At 53.4% G+C, this 21,937-nt stretch overlaps 1 protein-coding gene across 15 annotated transcripts in view; it reads right to left on the bottom strand.

The window, feature by feature from the left end:
- Positions 1–407: 407 nt before the first annotated feature.
- The window catches only part of Srcin1 (SRC kinase signaling inhibitor 1), a 64,887-nt gene continuing 43,357 nt past the window's right edge, over positions 408–21,937 (bottom strand). For 3 of the 15 annotated variants that reach the window (XM_057776957.1, XM_057776962.1, XM_057776961.1), the window contains 8 exons: positions 16,761–16,891; positions 16,502–16,649; positions 15,996–16,242; positions 15,332–15,566; positions 13,650–13,804; positions 13,249–13,401; positions 8,818–8,964; positions 408–3,780 (listed from right to left, as the gene is read on the bottom strand). In XM_057776957.1, the coding sequence (XP_057632940.1) occupies positions 3,646–3,780; positions 8,818–8,964; positions 13,249–13,401; positions 13,650–13,804; positions 15,332–15,566; positions 15,996–16,242; positions 16,502–16,649; positions 16,761–16,891 (1,351 nt within the window). In that variant the 3' untranslated portion in view covers positions 408–3,645. Of the gene's footprint in view, positions 4,053–8,817; positions 8,965–8,990; positions 10,320–11,262; positions 12,634–13,248; positions 13,402–13,649; positions 13,805–15,331; positions 15,567–15,995; positions 16,243–16,501; positions 16,650–16,760; positions 16,892–21,937 lie in introns of those variants that run through there. The other 12 variants (XM_057776953.1, XM_057776954.1, XM_057776951.1 and 9 more) reach the window with 8 other exon arrangements.

Here is a 21,937-nt window from a genome sequence, read left to right on the forward strand (position 1 = left end):
TCTTCCAAAGGTCCTGAGTTCAATTCCCAGCAACCACATGGTGGCTCACAACCATCTGTAATGAGGTCTGGCGCCCTCTTCTGGCCTTCAGACATACACACAGACAGAATATTGTATACATAATAAATAAATAAATAAATAAATAAATAAATAAATAAATAAATGTTTAAAAAAAAAAAAAGAATTAGTGGGTTCCCTCTTCCGTATCCCAGGGGTATCAGGAATCATGTGTCCTAGGTATTGCCAGCCCTATGACTCCTGTCCTATCTGTCCTTTCTCCGTGCCATGGCTGATGCGGGGCATGCTGGTTTCAGGGGTCCCCACCCCTCTGCTAGTCACCCCAATTTTTTCCAGGACCCTGAAGATGAAGAAGAGAAATAACGAGGCAGAAGCCCAGAGGAAGAAGATCCAGGAGAGGAAAAAAGAAACAAGTTTTATTAAAGCCCCAACACTCGGCTAGAAAAACCAGAAGGGAAGGGAAGAAAGCAGGGAGGCAGGGGAGAAAGAAGGACATTAAAAAAGAGACAGAAAACACAGCAACCCTTTCCATTTAGAAATTGCCAAGTTACACTGACAGGTCACAGAATGTCCACAGAAGCCATCACTGCTACACCGACACAGGCCCTACGGGGTGGATGGGGTGGGTGTGGAGCCAGGCAGGCCTTGGGGACCCCACTTGGGATCCCACTAAAGCCTTGGCCCTGAGGCCCCTGGGAAAACGGTATATTGTGGAAGGGGCCAGAGAGAACCCCCCATGCGGGTAACACAGCACAGTGGGAAGGGGTGAGGGAACCGGGTACAGGGTCCCCCAATGTGGCAGTAATACAGCACAGCGGGCAGGGGTGAGGGGACCGGGTACAGGGTCCCCCAATGTGGCAGTTTCTCTTGTCAAGCACACACTGATGGACAGAGCGGCAAGGTGCATGCAGCTGAGGGGGCATTGACGTGCTGTGGGCTTTGAGAAGGTGCGGGGAGGGAGGCCTCAGGAGGGGAGCCGGGCGAGTGGTGCAGGATGATGGAGCACACACGTGTACACGCACACTGACACACACAGAGGCCCTCTCACACGCCTGCCTGCACCGGAACACAGCCACACCCACAGCTCATATTATCTCTGTTCATCCGTACACAGTCCTCACGTGAATAGCCAGGCACGTCCGTCACACATTACCCTTCCTCCCAAGGTTCCTGTCACAAAGTCATGCTGATGCCCAGGCAGGTTATGCTCACATACATGTACACAGCTTCACACATACAATATAAGTTTTTGCCTATGTACACACAATCCACGCATGTGCACACACAGAAGTTATGTAGGCTCGTGCCAATGTGCACACACACACAGGCTGCACACAATCCCATACAAATGCCTCCCAGCACACACATGCGCGGGAACCAAAGCGAAGAACTATGTAAATCCCGCAGGCCCTGCCTGAGAGCCCGGGCAGCCCTGTATGGATGGTCATTTGTCCCCGCTCCCCCTCCCTCCACAAAGGACACTCAACTCAGGACAATGACGGAGGGGTGCACACTCAGGTCACAGGGCTGAGGGGGTGTGGGGGCAAGCAAAGAGTAGCAAGCAAAGAGAAATGGAGTGGAGGGGCCCCTCCCCCTCCCCTCCCAAGCCAGGGGTCTCTGTACAGCCAAATCAAACCAAACTGCTTCACCGACTACAGAAGCCAGGCCACACGCCTGTCCCCAGCTCCCTCCCCTGCCAGACAGCAGCCAGGGAGAGTGCGCTGTGGTTTTCTTTTTTTTCGTTTTTAAATATTTATATATATTTATATTACGTATATTATATATATATAATATGTAAATATATTTTTAAAACAATATAAAATGTTAAGACACTTCACTTAAATGTAAAGAGTTGCTTGCAATTAAAAGTAATTGCATCATTGTGAGGTCCCTTTTTTTCCCCCCTATTTTCTAGGGTTTTTTGTTTGTTTTCTTTTTTTTTTTTTTTTGTGTGTGTGTGTGTTTGTTTTTTTTTTTTTTTAATTTTATTTTTGTCCTTTTTTTTCTGGGAGGGATTTTTTTTTCTTCTTCTTTTGTTATTTTTCAAAAAGGCTTTGCTTGCCTTGGTACAAAAATGATCAAAGCTAAAAAACAAGGTGAACCAACAAAAAAAAGCAGAAATTAAAAAAGAAGAAAAGAAACAGAACCCAGTTTTCCCTCCCTCCCCAAACTCAACAGCTGCCACTGGCCTCCCCTGCCAGGCTCCAGGGTCTTGGGGCTCCATCCCTTCAACAGTTCCTTCCTGTGCTTACCAGGTGATGAGTCTCAAGACCACACCTCTGTGCTTACTCTACACTGTGCTCCAAAGGGAACCCCCTCCAGCCTTCCTTCTTGCTCTGGCCCCTCTGTGCCTGCTGGGGACCAGGCCAGGACCAACCAGCCTCTCCCTTTGCCTCCAGGGCCCACCCAAAAGCCAGTCTGCCCTACAAGGTATCCATAGACTGGAATACTAGCTGGTGGCTCTGCCTTGGGGACCCTCAAACACCTCACAGTGGTCACCAGATCCCCATAGGCAAATCACATCTCACCCCTTCCCTGAAAACCCTCAAATCATAAAGGCTGGCTGAAGGTCACGTTGCCCCCAGCTAAGGGTCAGTCTTTACTGCACCCACCCCCCCTTCTCCCTGTTTCTCTCACAACCAGACCCTACCCACCCTCCAAATGTGTCTAGGCCCTTCCACCTTGCCCACCCCCCACCCATAAAATAAGTTAATGGCATTTAAAGTGCTAAATTAGGAAACTAAAAGTTACCAAGTGCCCTGCTCAGGGTTGCCCTTTCCCAAGGCAGAGCCCCAGGGGCAGACCGAACGCAGGAGCAACCCACCAGAACAGGGGGGAGCCACCCACCAGAACAGGGGGGCTCCCACCAGAACAGGGGGTTCCTCTGTCCTTAGCTAGCACCAGCCAGACACTGAGCAACAGTGAGCCGGCTCCTCCCCTCGCACCAAGTGTCGCCCCCAGCCTTGGCCTCTTCTCTGGCAATCCCATTCAGCAGGCCTGCCTACAGGCCCACCCTGGTTCAAGAGGAAGCCACAGGCCAGCAGCAGAGGCGTCTTTCTTCGAAGGCTGGACAGGCAGTGAGGCGTCTCCCAGGCCAGGGTCTGTCTCCCTGGTCCGTCGTCCAGTCTGATGCTGGGTCTGTCCATGTCCGTTAGTTCCTCCAGGAAGGAACCCAGTAACGAACGGGAGGGGGGGGTCTCTCTCCGCTGCAACAAGTCTCCGTGGCTCAGAGTTGGTTCCAAGTGTTCTTGGGAAGTTAGGGGGGTGGGGACGTCGGATGGACTTGGGAGGAAGAGGGTGAAAGAGCAGAGGGAGAGAAGATGACAGGAAGTAGGCTGAGGGGGCCCCCCCTCCCCGTTAGGGAACAGGAAGTCAAGGAAAATCGGTGTGTTTGGTTTTTAGTTTTCTCTTTTGCTCTTTAAAAAGAAAAAAAAAGAAAAAAGATCATTAAAAGAGAATCACTTAAAAAACCAAAAACACCGAGAGGGGATGAGAGAGCTGAGGGCCATGGCCCCAAAACCCTTCAGGAGTGAGAGTTGGGAGGGTGGAGTGGGCATGAAAGGAAGCAGGGAACAATGGCAGAAGGGAGGGAGGGAGGGGCAGGCCGGGTGGTGGTATGAGGGGCTTCTAGAAGGAGATGGAAGAATTCCTTGCCCCAAAGGAAGTCAATACGGGGATGGAGGTTCTGGAACCAGAGGGCTTTTCTGAGACTGGGCTCGAGGTCTCATTCGACCCGCTCATTTCTTTAGATGGTTTAGTGGCCTGGAACAAAAACAGGGGTCAGGGGTCAGAGAGAGCAAAGGAGAGCCTCCATGCTGGCTCCTGGCTGAAGTGTTGAAAAACGGAAAAATTGCACAAGTCCAGGAGAAAATGAACTGCGAAAGTGAGAAACAGAGGGGACATCTGGAGAGTGGTCCTCTGACTGGGGGAACAGGGTGGGGAAGTGTCTGGGGGGCAGAAAGAAGGGTGAGGGAGGCATGGGGTTGGATCAAAGGCCCGGAAACCAGAGTAGGGGTGGCTTCAGTCCATGGTTACTGAGAGGAAAGACAGAAGACAGAGGAGATGCCAGAGAAACCCAGGCAGAGGGGACGAGGGACGGGAGGGTGGGGAAGGGAGGGAAAAGAAGTAAAAGGTTAGCAGCGACAGGGGTGCATCTGAAGCCAGCAGATAGGGGTCAGTAGCTCAGCCCAGCTCAGGTGCCACCTCTGGCCTGGGTGGGAGGCCCCTGGTATAAGCAGGGGTGAGCTAGCCCCACCTGGAAACTCTGAGGAGACATCCTGCCACCACCAGCACCCCCCTGCCCCTCCCCTGCCAGCCCAGAATCCCCACTGTAGCCCTCCCTGTCCACAGGCCCCAGCTCTGAGTGGTCCTAACAGTAGCTGGAGACCAGGCTATGCTCCCAGGCTCACTCTCCCAGTCGGAAGGCCCTGCGTGCACGTGCACACATACACACACCCTCCTCGCTTCTGTATTGATCTTGTCCTTTGGAGTCATGGTCTCTCAAGTAGGGTTTAAGAGCCACCTGCATCATCTCCAAAGGACAATCCATGGCATGTGTTGCAAATACAGATTCCTAGGGCCCCTTCCTTCCAGAATCATATCCACTTTGGGGTGGGAATGTGCATTTTGAGCTGGGTGAGGGTGACACAGACCGGACTGCTGGACCCTGTGACTAAATCCAGTGACTCACCTGGAATTTAGCTACCAGGCCTTGAAAAAAAAAAAAAAACCAGGTGCTAGTAGCTGCACACACCTTTAATTCCAGAACTCAGGAGGCAGAGCAGGCAGATCTCTGTAAATTCGAACTAGCCTGGGCTACAGTGCTAGTTCCAAGGCAGGAGGTCGCCACATTGCTGGTGACTGTGTTCTCCTCAGCAGGCATACAAGTGGCCCACCAGTGACTCATACAGGCTTTACCAAAGTGTCAGCTGGTAGCCAAGGCTTCCCTTCCCCTTCGGGAGAATCAAAGCAAGCTGTGGATCCTCTACTGTGGCCCTCACCATCAGGCAGGGTCCTACCCCATGGCATTCTTTATCCATTGCCACGGGGGCCAGGTGTGACCCGGCCCTCCTGGGCCTTGGAACAAACTCAAAACAGGCACCTAAGGGCTCTCTGCCAATTGCCTTGGGCTGGGTTCTGCCCCGCTCCCGCTTCTGCCTTCCTGTCGTCCACTTAAAGTTATAACTCGGAGCTGGAGAGGGAGCTCAGTGGCTAAGGGTGCTTCTGCTCCTGCAGAGGACCTGAGGGCAGGGAACTCAGAGCCCCCTGTAACTCTAGCCTGAGGGGTTCTACCGCCCTTTTCTGGCATCTATGAGTTTCTTCACACAAGTGGCTCCCAGGTACGTACCAACTGACTCAGGCACACACGTGCACATTAATAAAAAATTGAGCCAGGTGGCCGTGATGCACACCTTTAATCCCAGCACTTGGGAAGCAGAGGCTCTCTAGACCAGGCTGGCCTCGAACTCACAGCGATCCACCTGCCTCTGCCTCCCAAGTGCTGGGGTTAAAGGTGTGCACTACCACTGCCTGGTTGCATTCACACATTTATGGGGATGTCTCCCCAGGAGCTCCTCATGGAGACCATCTGTGATTTTACGTTTGGTGGAGTTCTCAAGAGCCAGCTTCCATCTGGGGATACACTGACTGCAACTCCATCCGAGATCCACCAAAGCAAAGGGAACAGGTTGCTTGGCAACCCTATGCTGTTCAGTTACCCTGTCTCTGAGGGTTTCTATCACATTCATGGCACCTGCCAATGGTCTCCTGTGAGCTTTTTTTTTTAAGATTTATTATTTTTATTTTACGTGTATGTATGTTTTGCCTGCCTGCACGTATGTTGTGTACCATATCCGTTCCTGGTGCCATGGAGTTCAGCAGAGGGCACCAGATCCCCTGGAACTGGAGCTACAGATTGTCATAAGCCACTATGTTGGCACTGGGAATTGAACCTGGGTCCTCAGTGAGAGTAGCGATTGCTCCTAAGCATTGAGTCATCTCTCCAGCCCCTCCCTACACCCACGGGTCTTGATTTTGTTAAAAGAAGCAGAACCTCTGTGAAGAGACAGAAGCCTAAGAGAGATTCAGCTTTCCTCTGAGAGAAGTGGGGCACTTCTGGACCCGGGGTCCATGGCAGCACCCTCCCCTGCTAGACCACACTGCGCCAGATTCTCAGGCTTCTCTAGGACACCTGTCCCTCCAGGCTCTGATTCAAGCTGGAGCCGCACGCCCTGCCGGCCTCCTTAGCCAGGTCATCCTGGTCCTGCCCAGGGACTAACGGAGCTGCCTCCTCTCTCCCCCTAGGGTGCTCACAGCTCCGGTTAGTACTAGTCCCTGGTCTCTGTCCCCTCAGCTCTCTGGTGGTGCCTTCGTGTGAGCCACTAAAAGAGACAGAGTAAGTGGCTGGCCTACAGGAAGTGTCCACGGCTTCGCATCTATTCCAAGTCCTGGATTCCTCAGCTCCAGGAATCCAGTTCCCACCCCACCCACTTCAGGTCCTCTGCACAGCACGCAAGGGCTCTTCCAGCCACCTCGGTGCCTCTGTCACGCCTGTCGCCACGCACGGCCCTCTCGGGATTTCCCCTCTGCCTCGGTGTCCCTGGTCCCCACCACTTCCGATTCTCTTCATCTCATCAACATGGGAGCTCTGAGGTCGGGCTTAGTGCCACAGGCCTGTCATCCCATCTACTCAGGATGCTGAGACAGAATCCACAGCTCAGGGTCTGCCTGGGATACTGAGTGAGACCTTGTCTTAGTGATCCAGGCCACCGGACATGTGCATGCTGGAGCAGAGCCTATCGGAGGACCAGCCGTGAGGACAGGACAGCAGTGAAGGGATTCAGTCTGGGTTTGAGGACACTGACTTTAAACGGCTTTGTGTGTAGGCTATCATCAAATATGCACTCTAGAAAGTCCTCACAGGTCTTACAGAGCCGATGAGAGGAGACAGTCGCAGACGACCTTAGAAGATGACGAATTAGGAGGAGACATGGTCTGGTTTGATTTTCTAGTTTTTCTTTTCCTACAGTACCGGGGGCTCAAACCTGGGGTCTCCCCGCTAGCAGGCGGGCAATCCTCTGCTAGGCCAAACCTCCCTATCTGCTTCTTTACTGCTGCCTTTTTAAAAAAATCTTCCTAAGAAACATCTATTGCTTTGCCAGAAAGCAATGTTTTGAAAGGGCAGACCTGGGCACAACATGAGTGACAGGAACAGCTGGCAAAAGGGCAGCAGGGTGGGACAGAGGCCCATTCTTGGGTGAGGAGGGGCAGGAAGGGACCAGTGGTGTCCAGAAGCTGTGGGGTTTGGGAGCTGGGCGGTGGCTCTGAGGGGCAACTGGGGAAGACACAGGTTGGAGAGATGTGTCACTAGACAGCTGAGAAGCTGGAGACCCTGACGGAAAAGAGGTGGAGGGGAGGTGCCCACTGCAGTGGCCCAGGCAGGCAGAGTAAAGCAGGGACAGAAAGGAGCCAAAGATAGGACAGTGACCTGGCTGCTGTGATATCTGTCACCTCATTGGCCGTCGGGGCTGATTAGCCGTCTGGCTAGGTGGGTGTCCCTCCTTCCTCACAGCTCCATATCCCTCCCTCCCAAGGCTGCACGGTTGGTCCAAGAGGACAACCTTCTCCAGTAGCTTTTCCTCCATAGAAGAGCATCCTTGGGCCAAGGGCATACAAGCAGATGTACTCTCCAGCTCAAACCTTCCAACAAGCTTTCAAGGTTCACAAAGGAACCAGGGAGGACTGACGGGAGAGCTGGGGTGGGAAATACCAACCCAGGTAGAGTCTACAGTGGCACAGATATGGGGAATGTCTAGACAGCCACATAACCTGAGGTAGTGAGAGAGAGAAAGCCTGCGTGGCCCTTGGCGGCTTGCCCCACCCTATGGAGAAGTCTAGGGAAGCCTGTCTTCCTAGAAGGCAGCAGGTAGATAAGGGCTTGTGTACCAGGGTTATCTGGGGCCTATGGTGGGTGGGCTTTAAGGTAGCTAGGTCAGTCTTGGTTCTAACGCTATTTGCTGTGTAGGTCTTTCTTCTGCTATTGGCTGAACCTCACAGCCAGCCTTGGCCATCCCTAACCTACTTCTGAGCCTAGGGTCTCCATCTGGACAGAATGAGGCCCTCCTGCGACCTCACACAGGCCTGGCGCACAAGAAGCACTCAGGAGAGGTTCTGAACTGAGCATGTGCACTGAAGGGCTCTCTACAGCTACATCCAGGGCCTCCTCCACTCTCCGACCAGGTGGACCACACAAGCAGGCTCCAGGGTCACAAGCACCATGGGCAAAGTCTGTCAACTCCAAACCTACAAAGGGAACCCCAAGGGGTTGTTACACCTGCAGGATTCCTACCACACCTCATCTGCCCTTCCAAAGGTCAGCTGAGCCCACCAACCTGTGACTCAAACGCGGGTGCAAAAGCAGCTTCCTCCTGAGCTGAGGGCGGAATGAAAGGTGCCGAGCAGGTGGGAGCCATGCACAGGGGCAAAGACGGGCAGGAGAGTAAGATGGCTGCCGTACGGGCTGGCTTTAGAAGTGACCCAGCCACTGAGGAAGGGAGTGAAATCTGCACTGCACAGGCAGGGAGCGAGGCTCCTCTGTCCTTGGGCAGGAAACTGGCTGTGAACTCAGAGACTCACGTCTAAACCAGATCCAAAGCACCGGGGCTGCAAGGAGGAACAAGATGGAGGGCATCGACAGGGAGGGACCCACAGTAACTGAGACCATCACTGGAACAGGGGCACATGGCAGAGGCTTGGTGTATGGCCCTCCAGGGACCTGGGTGTCCCGGATCCCACCCTCACCTGCTGCTGGGCCTGGATCCTCATGTACTCCGCCCTTTGCTTGCTGTGCTTGCCTTTGTCGGGGCTGCCTGCTGGGCCCTGGGTTGCCTTCAGCCGAGAGGCTCCTGGAGTCACCACCTTCATGGGTGGCACAGTGCCACCACCACTCTGTGAAAAGAGAGAGAGGGCTGAGGTGGGACCGTTCTGCATGGAACTCTAAGCACTGGGTGAAGGCTCTGGGGTTAGGACCTCCTCAAAGAGGCCCTTGGATGCCTGGAGACCCCTCACTGACTCCCCATAAGCACCCAAGACTTAAGTCCCTCTGAGCCCAGGTTCAAGGCCTCCCTGGAGGAGATGATCAGGCTAGTCAGAGCTCATGTGTGACTTTCCTGAGTGGCCCAAAGAAAGCCATTTTTACAGGGAGGGCCCCAGTACCACTCAACTCCCAGCCAAGGACACCTTCCTGGTTCCAGGAGGCAGTTGGAATTGGGGGTCTCTAATAAAAGAGCATCCCCAGGTCCGCACCACCCCTAGAGCAGAAGGCAAGAGGTGAGATTTCACCCCATAGATGGGCACATCTGGCCCCATGGCCCTCCCCCATATAACAGCCCTTCCCAGAGAGACTCTGGGGACCCAGAGGCGCACGGTCAGTGAAGTGACAGCAACAGAAAGAGTCAGAGACAGGAGGGGAGGAAGGGGTGGAGAAGAGGAGAAAGCTTTATTCCCTGGTTCACAGAGAGCAGGCAGGGCCAGAGCCCTCCTGATTCACGCCCAAACAGCAGAGCTGAGTCCTGGGTGAGCCGGCTTCCCGGCCGCCCCTGGCTCTGCCCATAGGCCCTGGCCTGGAAACAGGGCTCCCAGAGGGAGGTAGGCTGAAACAAAGACAGTGGGGATGATGGAGGCGGGCCGAGCTTCTGTGGCCCCACTCTCTCCACTCTGCAGGCCCAGAGACTGGAGCAGGAAGTCAGCAGGAGAGAAGGGGAGGCAGCCACCTGAGGGGATGAGGGTGGGGACTGGGGGATGCTTGGACACGTCATAGTAGTGTTGGCACCCATCTCGCTGAGGGTGGCTTCTAGCTCCTGGAGCGTCTCCTCCAGACTGTCCATACGCAGTGGGGTAGCATCCTGTACTGGGTGGCCTGAGCCGCCGGTCTGTTGTCCTCTACTGCAAGCTTGACTGTCACATTCAGAGTTTTGAGGGGTCTCCTCTGAGTGGGTCTCATCTAGAGACGGTCCCCAAGGACAGAGAACTCCGGCTTCCGCATTGTGTGGGCTCCGTAGAATTGTCGGTTCCTTTCTGGACAGTGAGCTGCTCTTGGGCCAGAGTACCTCAGCAGCTAGTCCCAGCAAGGCCTGTGGGCCATGGCAAGCCCTTCTGCTGCTGGCCAAAGTCCGGGGTCTTGGTATGGGGACTGTCCTGGGGCCCAGGTCCTCTAAGCTGCTCTCTGGCAGAGAGGGAGAGCCGGAAGTGTATTCTGTCAAGATGATCTGAGGGATACAGAGAACCCTGGGACCTGAAGCAGCCTGGGGGGACAGAAGACGAGAAGGATTGTGATCCCTGCAGACTGAATCTTGAGCTGGGGTGCGCTCACTTCCTTCCTCTCCCAGATGGGGAAACTGAGTCGGGGAAAGATCTGATCATGTCAGCCAATAAACTGAGCCTTGAGTGCAGGTGTCTTTCCATCCTGCATAGCCCGTGGACTCCTGCTTCCTGGTGTCAATGCCAGCTGCAGAAGCATGGGGGTGTGTGCCTTTCCCATCACCCCGGTAAACTTGGGAGCAAATCTCAGGCTTCGTCCCATGCACGAGGGGATAGTGACATGGGATGTGCAGCAAATTAAATGAGTCCATGAGGACACCCTACTAGTGCCTGGCATCATTTGAGCAAATACAAGCTACTGGCTAAATTGACCCAAACAACCGAGACCTTCCTCAGCATGAGCAGAGAGTGGACGCTGGCCTCCACCTCAAGGTTCAGGCCATCTTCCTTATCTTGGGCTCTGCACTCACAACCATGAGGCCCATCCCCAGTGAACTTAAGGGGGAGGGGCTTGGCCATGGCTAGTTCCTTGGCCTCACACACTGGGCAATGCTTAAGTTAGGCACCTGTTTCTGCGTGAGCTCCTTGGCTATGGTTCTGGACTAGATCCAGGGGCCTGAGGGACCCTGTGAACCTGAGTGAATTCTGCCCTAACTCTAAGTACCAGCCCATATCAGACACTAAGGCCTATGTCTTAGTCTTCAATGCTTTCTGTAACCCATGAAATGACTGTCACTCTCCCTGTCCTCGCTTCACAGGTCAGGAGCACCATGTCTCACGCCTTGTCCAATCCTTGGCGAGTTAATGGTAGAGCCAGGATTTGAACTCAGCCTAGGTTCAAGTTCAGTGCTCTTTTCACTAAACACGCTGTGAGGAGACCCCTCCTACCCCTCCCAAGACAACCCACCCAGCCCTGCCACTGCTTACCTGTAAATAGGGTGCACACAGGGAAGGCAGAGAGGGCCCCCCCGTTCGTCAGGCTCCTCTGCCTGACGGCGCCTCAGGATGCAGACAGACAGGCAGCCAGGGAAGGGGGCTTGCCTGCTGGGTCCCCTCATGACTGAGTCCCAGAACCAGAAAGGGACAGAGCTGGGTGCTGAGGACAAAACCAGTCAGGAAGTGGCCCTCTCACACTGCTCACTCCCTGAGGACTCCTGGGACAGACTCCAGACAGCACTGTCCACCTTCTGATGCCTGTCTGTACCCCTGACAGAAAGCCAAAGGCCACCAGGCCTCGAGTCAAGCCCCAATGCTGGTGGCGGCCATCATGAACCCCATTGTGGGCTGGGAAGGGAAGGGTGTGGGCGCAGGAAGTTGAGGACAGAGGTCCTCTTACCCCAACTTGACTGGGTAGAGGGAGACCTCCCCAGACCTTTCTCCACCCTCCTCCTGGAGCACAGTCCCTGGGGTGCAGACAGCAGCCCCACCCCCACAATCCCAAGAGGAAATAAGGTGCAGCAGGAAAGCAGCGAGGGCTGAAGTTTAGGAGAAGGAGAACTGGAAGAGAAAACCAGCAGCCAAGGAAGGCCATGGGCTTCTCTCATCCCAAGTCCCCTGACCAAGGCGGCAAGAATGGCCATGGGGCAGGGAGAGGCTTAGGGAAGCCATCCCCGTCTCCATTCCATCCTGACCCTCCCCACCCCCGCCCCCACCCCAGTGCAAGGCATAGATTTCAGTGGGAGAAGCACGTGCCTTCCCTGGCATAGGCAGCAGAGCAGGGCATAAGGAAGGGACCAGGCGAGGTCTCAGGACAAGGTCAGATCGAGTTGGACTCTAAGTCACTTCCTGAACAAGACCCAAATTCCAATCTCGGTCTCAGGACAACTCACAGGCTTTGGACCCAGCCTTAACTCAGGCTGTAAATGGGAACAAGGCATCTGAGAGCCAGAGAGAATCAGGTTTGCAGAGAGTTCAAGGGTCACACGGGACACCCAGACTGCAGTATTCCAGGGAGACCCCCCTGGAAAGCCTCGGGGAGGTACAAGTTGTGGGTTGCGTGCTGCCCTTGGCGTGTGCGGGAGCGTGAGTCCACGGGCGTGAAGCTGGGGCAGTGGCAGAGAGGCTGGTGTGCATGGCGTGTTAGCGGGTTAGCTTGAGAGGTGCGGAAAAGGAAGCTGTGGAGGAACAGGCAGAGAGAGCCGTGAGAGGTGCAGGGAGGCCCGAGAGGCCTGTTACCTTCCATGGGGAGCTCAGAGCTGATCCCCCAGGGGACCCCAGGTCCTGGGGGGACAGCAAGGTGGGGATCGGCTGGCGACGGGGCGTAGGGGGAAGGGAAGATACTGAACTTCTTTCAAAGACCTGGGGAGCAGAAGGCAGGGGCAGGTTTGGAGGATGGGACCCCAGTGAGGACCCAGGCGCTGGTTGAGTACCTAGGCACCTATGGAGGGTGGCCCAGGACGGCAAGGGCCCTAGTCTCACCCCCGGCACCTCATCATGGCCACTGACCCACTGGGCCTCGACTCTCGGGCCTCCACAGGGTCCTGACAGTCAGGGACTCTGGCGTGGGGCAAAGATTTCTGAGACCCCATAAGCGGTGACTTGTAACGCTAGGCCCTTTGGCACAAGGGTCTCCAAGATTCTGAGGCGTGAAGGGTTTTGGAGCAAGAGTTGTCCTCAAGATTGCTTGGGTAGGGTCTCAGTAAGCTCGGAATATCCAGGTCTGGGACAGAGTGTAGTGGGTCTTTGGGTCCTGGGGTGGGGGCAGGGAGAGGAATCTGAGAGAGTATAACGAAAACTCAGACCTACCAGGAGGAACTTTAGACTGTCTCCTTCCATTTCCCAGTGGAGAAGAAACGGAAGCTAAGCGGATCGGGTCCTAGGGCTGGCCCGCCCAGGACCTGCTGCCCAGCCCCGAGGAAGGCTTGGCAAGGAACTGAGCTTGGCAGAGGCCTCGTTCAGTCACGCCTGACCCACCTCCAGCTCAGCGATGATGCGCTCCTCATCATCTTCATCCTTGATGGCAGAGGCCATGATGGGTGGTGTGGAGGCAGGGCGGGCCACCTCAGACACAGCCCGGCGGAGCTTCACCTGGGGCTTCTGGACCTCCAGCTCCTCGGACTCAGCCTTCTGTAAAGCCCCACATCTTATCAAGCCTAGGTCCTTTCCCCCCTCCAGCAGGGGCTCACCACACCCACCACCAACCACCAGTTCCCTGGCAGGAAGACCCGCCCCGTCCCTGCGAGAGTTTGCTGTGGGATTAGAACAACACACAGCCTTAGAATCCCAGCTAGATGTCAGGTTGGGTTGTTCTGCTTGACTGCCCTCCTCTCAAGCTTTCCCTTAAGGTACCCCTGAACCCCACCAATTGGGTGTACCTTGATGAAGGCTGAGTCTTTCTTGCTGGTGACTACCACCTCTCCGGTGCGTGTGGTAGTCAGGCCATGGGAGGAAGGGAAACTCCGGCGGGGAGGGGGTGGCGGGGGTGACTTGGAGGGCTTCTCTGTGCGGTATCTGGGCACCGTGAGCTCATCTGCAAGCAGTGGGGACCCGGGGTCAGGGACCCGCCACAATAGTGTGGCTCACCCAGCCCCACCTCCTCCAATGGCACTCAGCTGCTCAGGGTTGTCAGGGAGCCAGGAACACTGTGGCACCTTGGCACTGAGTTGCTGACCCAGCATGGACATCATGACATCACCAGAGACCCAAGGCCACACTCAAGCCTGGGACTTTTGTGCCACTCTGAGCCGCCTCGTGGCCACAGCTGTCCCTCAGCCCTACCAGACTCAGCTTCATCCTTTCTCTGAGGAGCTTGGTCCCCGCTCACCATTCCCCTTCCTCCAGCCTGGTTTCCATGGCAACCCACTAAAAGGTCACTCAAACCATAACACCCTGGGGCTCTCCACCAAACACAATAGTCTGAGTTCCTAGCCCAGCACCTTCCACAAGCTCTCAGCCTTGCTCTGCATTAGGGCCCAGCTCTGGACCCTGCTCCAACCTGGCAGCATCCCCCCTGCACTTGTCACTCTGCCCCCTGAAGGTGCGCTCACCGCGGGGGATGTGCCTGCTCATTCCTAAGGCTCCATTGCAAAGTATTCTCTTTCCTAGGACTGGACAGTTCCAGGCCGGCTCAGGAGCGGCACTTAGCCCCTTTGTGCTAGGGATGCATTAAGTGTGGCCCGGGACAGATTATGTAACCATTTGGAGTCTGTCCTCTTCGTAAGGAGGGAATGACTGTGTCTGCCTTCAACTGCTGCACCCAGAAGGCCTCGGGTAGTCACAATCTGTCACTCCACTGAATCCTAAGCACAGCCTGCAGAGATGGCTCAGAGTCTAAAGGTGCCTGCTGTACAAACCTGGTGACCTGAATTTATCCCATGATCCCACAGTGGAAGAAAAACATTAATTCCCACAAGTGGTCCCCTGACATGTGTGCACGTCACACACAGACACACACAGACACACACACACACACACACAAATAATAAGATAATTAAAAATCTTTTAAATAAAAAAAATCTGAGGCTGGAGAAATGAGTCAGTAATTAAGAGCACTGGCTGCTCTCCAAGACCAGGTTTGATTCCTAGCACCCACGTGGTGGCTCAAAGCCATCTGAAACTCCCATTCTAGGGGATCCAGTGCCCTCGGGCCTCCTCAGGCACCAGGCACACACGTGATGCCCAGATATATACATACAGGGAAAATACCCATACACACAAAAACAGAAAAATAAATTCTGAGCTCCCTGAAGCACCTTTCCCAGTCAGGGTCGCTGGGAGAAATGCATGAACCAACGATGACCGTGCCTCTCCTTCAGGTGCCCCCCCCATCCTGCAGGCGTGGGGTGTCAGAGCCCTGGCGTACAGGTCAGCACTGCACTGTCCTCAGAGCGGGGAGAAAATTGGATGGACCCCAGCTCACCCTGTCCTTCCGTATCCCGGTCCCCCCAGCGATCGCTAATGGCTAGTACCCCATTTCTCTGGCAGTCCGGCTACCATGACTCACTGCCAGTGCATCCCTACATGTCAAGTTCTGAGGGTGGGCCTTACATCCCCATACCTGAACCTCTTCTCCCACTGGGCTCTGTCCGGGGGGCTGCCTTCTGACCATGGGGCGCCTTGGGGGGCTTGTGGTCTGGGGTGGGGGTTGGTCCTGGGTGGGCTTTGCTAGCACAGTCCAGGTCCGGGATGGCCTTGAGCAGCTCAGCCTGTGTCTCCTCCAGCAGCCGGTTTATGTCCTTGGCGCTGTACTGGGTCAGGGCTGCCCGCTTCTCTTCCCAGTCTCTCTCCGCAGCCTTGAGAAAGGAAGCAGAGCTGGTGTCAGGGCTCCTGCCCATGACCCCCTGAGCTCTGCCAATCAGCCCTTCCCCAGGCCACATGAGCTAAGAACAAGAACTTCACAGAGATTTAGCCCCTCCTACTGGGTGTTAAACATTGTCCTTGTAGCTTAGAGAGATCTTTTAATAAATACATTATTAGGTCTATTTCTGGACATTCTATTCTGTTTCATTGACTACCCAGTCTGTGTTTATACAAGCACCATATTGCTTTAATTATTATCACTTTATAGTATACTTTCTGTCGAGATGGGTAAATGTCACCAATACTATGCTTTTCAGACTCCTGGTCCCCCTCCTAAAGGGCCATGTGTCCCTTCAGTACCTGCCATTCCAGGCGACAGCAAGAACCGTGAGACTAGTTTGTGCCCCACCCTGGTCCATCACCTCAACAGACACTGCTTTGTCCGCGCTTCTCTTGCCGGGAGCATCCAGGCCTTTGGTGGGGTTACTGCTCTTTGGGGTAAGAGGGGCTCCTTCGGCAGGCCCACTCAGCTCATGGAGATTCAGCGGAGGGCTGGGGGGTGGTATTTCAAAGTCCAAGCCTTTGCTGAAGTCTGTTTCAGCTGCCACTTTCTTGGGAGACTGGTTCAGGAGATTGTTGGGGGGTGGCCACACACCCTCATCCACTTGCCTAGGGTTGGGAGAGTTAGAAGCAGCTAGTGAGAGATGGTAGCCCCTGGAGGGAAACCTGCAGATGTGAGGGGGGCAAGCCTAGGAAGGTGTGTGAGGAAAAGCCAGGCATTTGCACGCAGGGGTCACAGGTCAGAGTTGAAAAGATCTAACTGGTGCAGAGTGACCTCTGAGGAGTCAGAATAAGGGCCAGGTGTTCCCATGGGTTTGGGCCTGGTGTGTAACCCCACGGGCAAGTTAAAGACAAAGGAGAGAATGACCTTCGGATTTGGGCCAGCGTGTCAGTGACCCCCCGGCAGCGCTTGAGAAGTCCATCAAGGCGCTGAGGTTCCTCCTTCAGGAACTTCACTGCCTCCACCTCTACACGCAGCACGACGCGCATCTTACTCTGCAGGCCTGGGAAATGAGCTGAGAGGGCAGGAGGAGTAAGCTGGCTGGGGAGGAGCACCCAGGAGTGGCACACTGCGGGGGAGCACAGCAGGGAAGCCCTCGGGGTCACCTTTGCCAAGGCAGGCTCACCCTTGAGCTCTGTTAGCGTCTCCCCAAGCTGCTTCAGCACCAGCGCCTTCTCTTCCAGTTCAGGACCGGGTACCAGCCGGTGGTTATGGGTCACATCCCTCTGGATCTTCTCCACTGACTTCTCTAGGTCACTGCAGGCACAGAGAGACCCTTCTCAGCCCCTCTGGCCCCAGCCTAGCCCCCTGAAATTGAGCAGCTGGAAAGAAATTGTGCCACCAATCAGATCAAAATTAAAAGCTATAGCCAAGTGTAGTGGCTTACCCCCGTCATCCTAGAATGTGGAAGGCTGAGGTGGGAGGGCTGTGGAAAGTTTGAGGCCAGCCTGGGCTACATAGTAAGACCTTGATGCAAACAAAACAAAGCATTAAAAAAAAAAATCACAAAACCAAAAGCCCCACCAGGCTACATGCCCAAGTGAAATCGGAAATGCTAGCTCTCAAAGATGAGACTTTCACACTGTTCTTTACGAGGTACCGCGGCCTCCCCACAAGCACTGACCTACAGTAACATCACCTCTCTCCCTAACTCTTCCACAGAAGCAGTGGAGAAGATGGTGGCCTCAGCAAACCTTACAGTAGCCTAGAGGCAGCAGTACCCATCTGAGGACACAGCCATGCTCACCGCCTTTTGCCAAATGACCCTGCCCCAGAGCCTTTCACCTCAACATCAAAACTGCCTCAGGTTTTCAGTCCGTTCACCGGAAACATTTATGATCCTACATCTTCCGAAAACGCAAACCAGGAGCTGAGCACAGCGGCACAAACGTGCGATCCCGGCACATGGGAGGCCTCCCAGCTTTGGCGGCTGGGGACAGGATCACAAGTTTAAGGACAGCCTGGGTTACAACAAGATGCTGTTTCAATACAAACCAGCCAACCAAAATCCCAACCAAAGCAAACCAAGTCTTCCAAGTCTTCACCCTATATGTTAATTTCTTATGCTCTTTTTATTTTTATACATTTATTTTTTGGTTTTTCAAAACACGGTTTCTATATGTATAACCCTGACTGGCCTCAAGCTCATAAACATCTGCCTGCCTCTGTCTCCCAAGTGCTGGGATTAAAGGTGTGTGCCACCACTGCCTGGTTGTGTTAAGTTTTTAATATGTGGGTGGGAGGGAGGTCAAGGAGATGGCCCAGTGGGTAAGGTGCTTGCTACGCAGGCATGAGGACCTGACTTCAGATCCCCAGCACCCATCTAAAAGATGAGCACAAGAATGAACAACTTTAACCCCAGCCTTGGGTGAGGAGGGGGCAGAAACAAACCAGTTCTGGGAGCTCACTGGCCAGTTCCAGGGTCCGTGAGAGACCCTGCCTCCAAAGCTAAGGTGGAGAGGTGGAGAGATGGAGAGATGCTCCAGCAGTTAGTGAGCAATTGTTGCTATTGCGGGGATCTGGGTTCAGTTCCCAGCACCCACATGGTGGTCCAGAAGCCTAACTCCAGTTGCGAGGGATCCAGTGCCCTGACCTCCCTGAGCACCAGACATGGACACGGTGCACACATACATACACATACATACATACATACATTTATATATGCAAGCAAACGTATTGCACAAGATAAAATACATAGATCTTTTTTAAAAGTGGGAAGTGATAAAGACACCTGACATCAACCTCACACCCACGTGTGCACCCACAGACACACGTGTATACCATATAAGCACACATAATCTATATATAATAGATAGATAAAAATGAAATCCTAAGTTTGAATGAAAACCATCATCCTGAGGTTAAACCCCAACCTTAGCTCTACAGTCATCAACATCTGAGTCTCGCCCCTTCCCTGCTTTCCCAGCAGAAGGCTCTGACACAATCACCTAATATCCCTGGGCTCTCTGGGCTTCAATCTTCTCACTCAAAAGATGAGTGTGAGCCAGGTGGTGGTGGCGCATGCTTTTAATCCTAGCACTTGGGAGTCAGAAGCAGGAGGATTTCTGTGAGTTTGAGGCCAGGCTGGTCTACAGAGTGAGTTCCAGGACAGCCAGGACTGTTTCACAGAGAAACCCATTCTTGAAAAAACAGAAAGAAAAGGGAAAAAGACAAAAAAAAAAAAAAAAAAGAGGACACTGGGGCTGGTGAGCTGGCTCAGCAAGAAAGCACACTTGACGCCAAGGCTGAAAACTTGGCTTCCATCCCCAGGACCCATATGGTAGAGGAATTGAACTAACGAATTGACTGGACACACGCACTGGGGTCCTCACACATATACATCCAATAAATAAATAAATGTAATTTTTGACAGGGTATCAAAAGTTCTAAGTTCCTGGCTGGCCTAGAACTCACCATGTAGACTCATGCGATCCTCCTGGATGGAAAGTACCAGAGAAAAAAATTAAAGAAAAGAAGTGGGCGTGCTAGGAGTGTCTCCCTTGGGGCTACTACGAGCACTAAAAGAGCCAATGGCCCCTGGAAATCACTCTTGCTTCTCTCTCTCTGCATCACTACTTTCCCTGCTTGCTTCTGCTTAGATCATTCGGAATTTTTCCCAGTTCCTTATTGGCACTGCCCTCACTGGCCCTTAGAATAAATACTCCCCAGCCTAGAGTATCCCATTTACCTGTACACACAAATTTCCATGCTAATTTCATCTTAGGTCTCATAAAGAAATCCTTCCCCTGTCTCCCTGCTTAGGGTTGGGAGTCTTCTCCCAAACCCCTGAGGCTCCTCTTTGCTGGCTTGTGAACTTTCTGTGCCACTAGCCCAAAGCAGGCACAAAATGACATTTCCTAGTTTCATCTGCGTTCCCAGTGCCCAGTCGGTGCCTGGTATGGAGCACCTACATGGTCAATAAATGTGAAATCGGGGCTGGAGTTTTGAGCACACAGTGCTCTTTTGTTTTGTTTGTTTTTCGAGACAGGGTTTCTCTGTGTAGCTTTGGAGCCTGTCCTGAAACTCTCTCCTTAGACCAGGCTGGTCTCGAACTCAGCCTTCTGAGTGCTGAGGTTAAAGGTGAGCACCACCACCGCCTGGCAACACACAGTGCTCTTGCAGAGGACCTGAGTCGGATTCCCAGCACCCACCTCTGGTCTCTGTGAGAACCAAGACACATGTGCATATACCCACATGCAGACACAAATATTATACACAATTTTTTTAAAAAATAACTTTTTAAAAAATTAAATATTTTTTAATTGCAGGATGGAAAAGTGAGAGGAGGAACTGCTACGGGTAGGTGCGCCTTCTCAGCCCCGGATGGGGGTCGGTGGCATCCCTCGCCACATGTAGGACTTTCTATACTTTCCCGTCGAGTCCCACCTGTTGGATTTCAACTCAACAATGCAGGTGTAAACGACTTGAATCTGTTCTACCATCTGATGTGTCTGCTCTCGGTCGAAGTTCACTGTCATCAACCAAACTCATCAGCATGCCTCAGCCACCCTATCCAACGAGAGGATGAAATGACAGACCAGGTCAGAGCCAACGGCAAAATCCCGAGATTCAGCACCGCTGGTCAGAGAACGGCTTTGCACTGAGCACTGTCTGTTCATCAGGCGCCACGTCAGCCCTGTATATTCACTTCCTCATTTTAACCTTAAAACAGGTCCTGGAGGGAGGAATGTTTCTTCCACTTAGCACATGGGCAAACAGTGGTTCAAAGACTAAACTACATTTCCCAGCTTCCCTTGCAATTAGAAGTGGCCATCCAACTGAGGCCTATCCAGTGAAATAGGGATGGAAAGGGCACATGCCGTCTCCAGATCTAGTCCATAAAGACCTCCTGTGCAAGCCCCCTCCACATCCTTTCCCCTTCCAGTTGGTTATGAAAATCATGATCTGGGTGATTCTGGAAGGCTCGTGCGGAACACGGCAGAAATGCCACCAGCTCGAATCCCTGACAGACTGCATATGGGAGAGCAACTTTCTAACCTCCCTAGTGTTTTCTCAAAAAGATCTGTCCATCGTTTTCTTTTAGAGAGATGTATTTATTGAGCTTTAAGTGTGTAAGTATTCTGCCCGGCGTATGTGTACTGTGTGAAGGCCTGGTGCCCACATAGGCCAGAAGCACACATCAGAACCTTTAGAACTGGAGTTACAGATGGCTGGGAACTGAATCTGGTCTTTATTATTATTAATATTATTATTACTACTACTACAAGAACAATAAGTGTTCTTAACCCCTGAGTCATCTCTCTAGCCCCTTTAAGCAGGTTTTTGAGATAGGATCTCACCGTATCCCAGGATGGCTGAAAATAAGTAGCTGAGGATGACCTAGACCTCACAACGTTTTTGCCTCAGCCTCCTGAGTACTAGGATTACAGGCTTACACCGCCACACCCAGTTTAGCGTCTTTTACTTTAGAACCATTAAATGATCTGGGAGCTTGTTGTGGCAGCTGCCTTAAATAAATAAGGAACCCTAATTGAGGTTTGGCCTCCCAAAAGCAGGATGGCAGAAGCTCTGAGAGGAACTAGTTCAAGGTCACACAACCGTTCTATGGTGTAGCACTGTCTACTCACGGGGGACTTCAGCCATTGGCTCTGATGAGTCTCACTTCCAAACTGAATGATGTCACCTACCTGCTGTCCCACCTGCCTGCACTCTACCACAAAGGAAAAACCAGCCCTTTCCCACAGCCAGCGAGGGGTCAGCAGACAGACTTGGAAGCCAATAGGCTTCAGTCAACGGGGATGATGTCCAGAGAGAGCCCAAGCCTCTGGCTAGACAGACAGGTGAGTGAGCCCAGCAGGAATGAAACCAAAACCCGGCTTCAGCTGCCTATGGGACGCCAGAAAAGAGGAAGGAACAAAGGGAAATGAAAGAGAGAGAGCACATAGGGGCTGCGGGATACTGTGGGGCAGCTAGGACAGGAGGCAGGGGACGGTCTTGCAGGCCAGACCAGACCACCACAGGACCCAGTCCCTGCCTCACTCAAAAGAGGCAAGCACCAGGCTGGAGAATCCCGCTGGCAGCTCCCGGGTTCTCTACAGTGAGCACTCTGAGTGATAGGTGTGATCAGACATAGCGGGTGGAGGTTCTCAGTGCTCCCAGAGAACTGAAGCCCCCAGGAAAGCAGGGACCAGACACTCATGAGGAGCAGGGCATAAATCGGTCCTTTTATCTCTCTTGCCTCAGTGCTTTGATGGTTCCCTTAATTTCCCTTTAATGTCTCGGTCTAACTCCTTTTGAAAATCCTGGCCCAGCTCCTCTATGCAGAACGGGAAGAGACAAGGA

The sequence above is a fragment of the Chionomys nivalis genome, chromosome 7 (genome assembly GCF_950005125.1).
Source record: "Chionomys nivalis chromosome 7, mChiNiv1.1, whole genome shotgun sequence".
Classification (NCBI taxonomy): Eukaryota; Metazoa; Chordata; class Mammalia; order Rodentia; family Cricetidae; genus Chionomys; species Chionomys nivalis.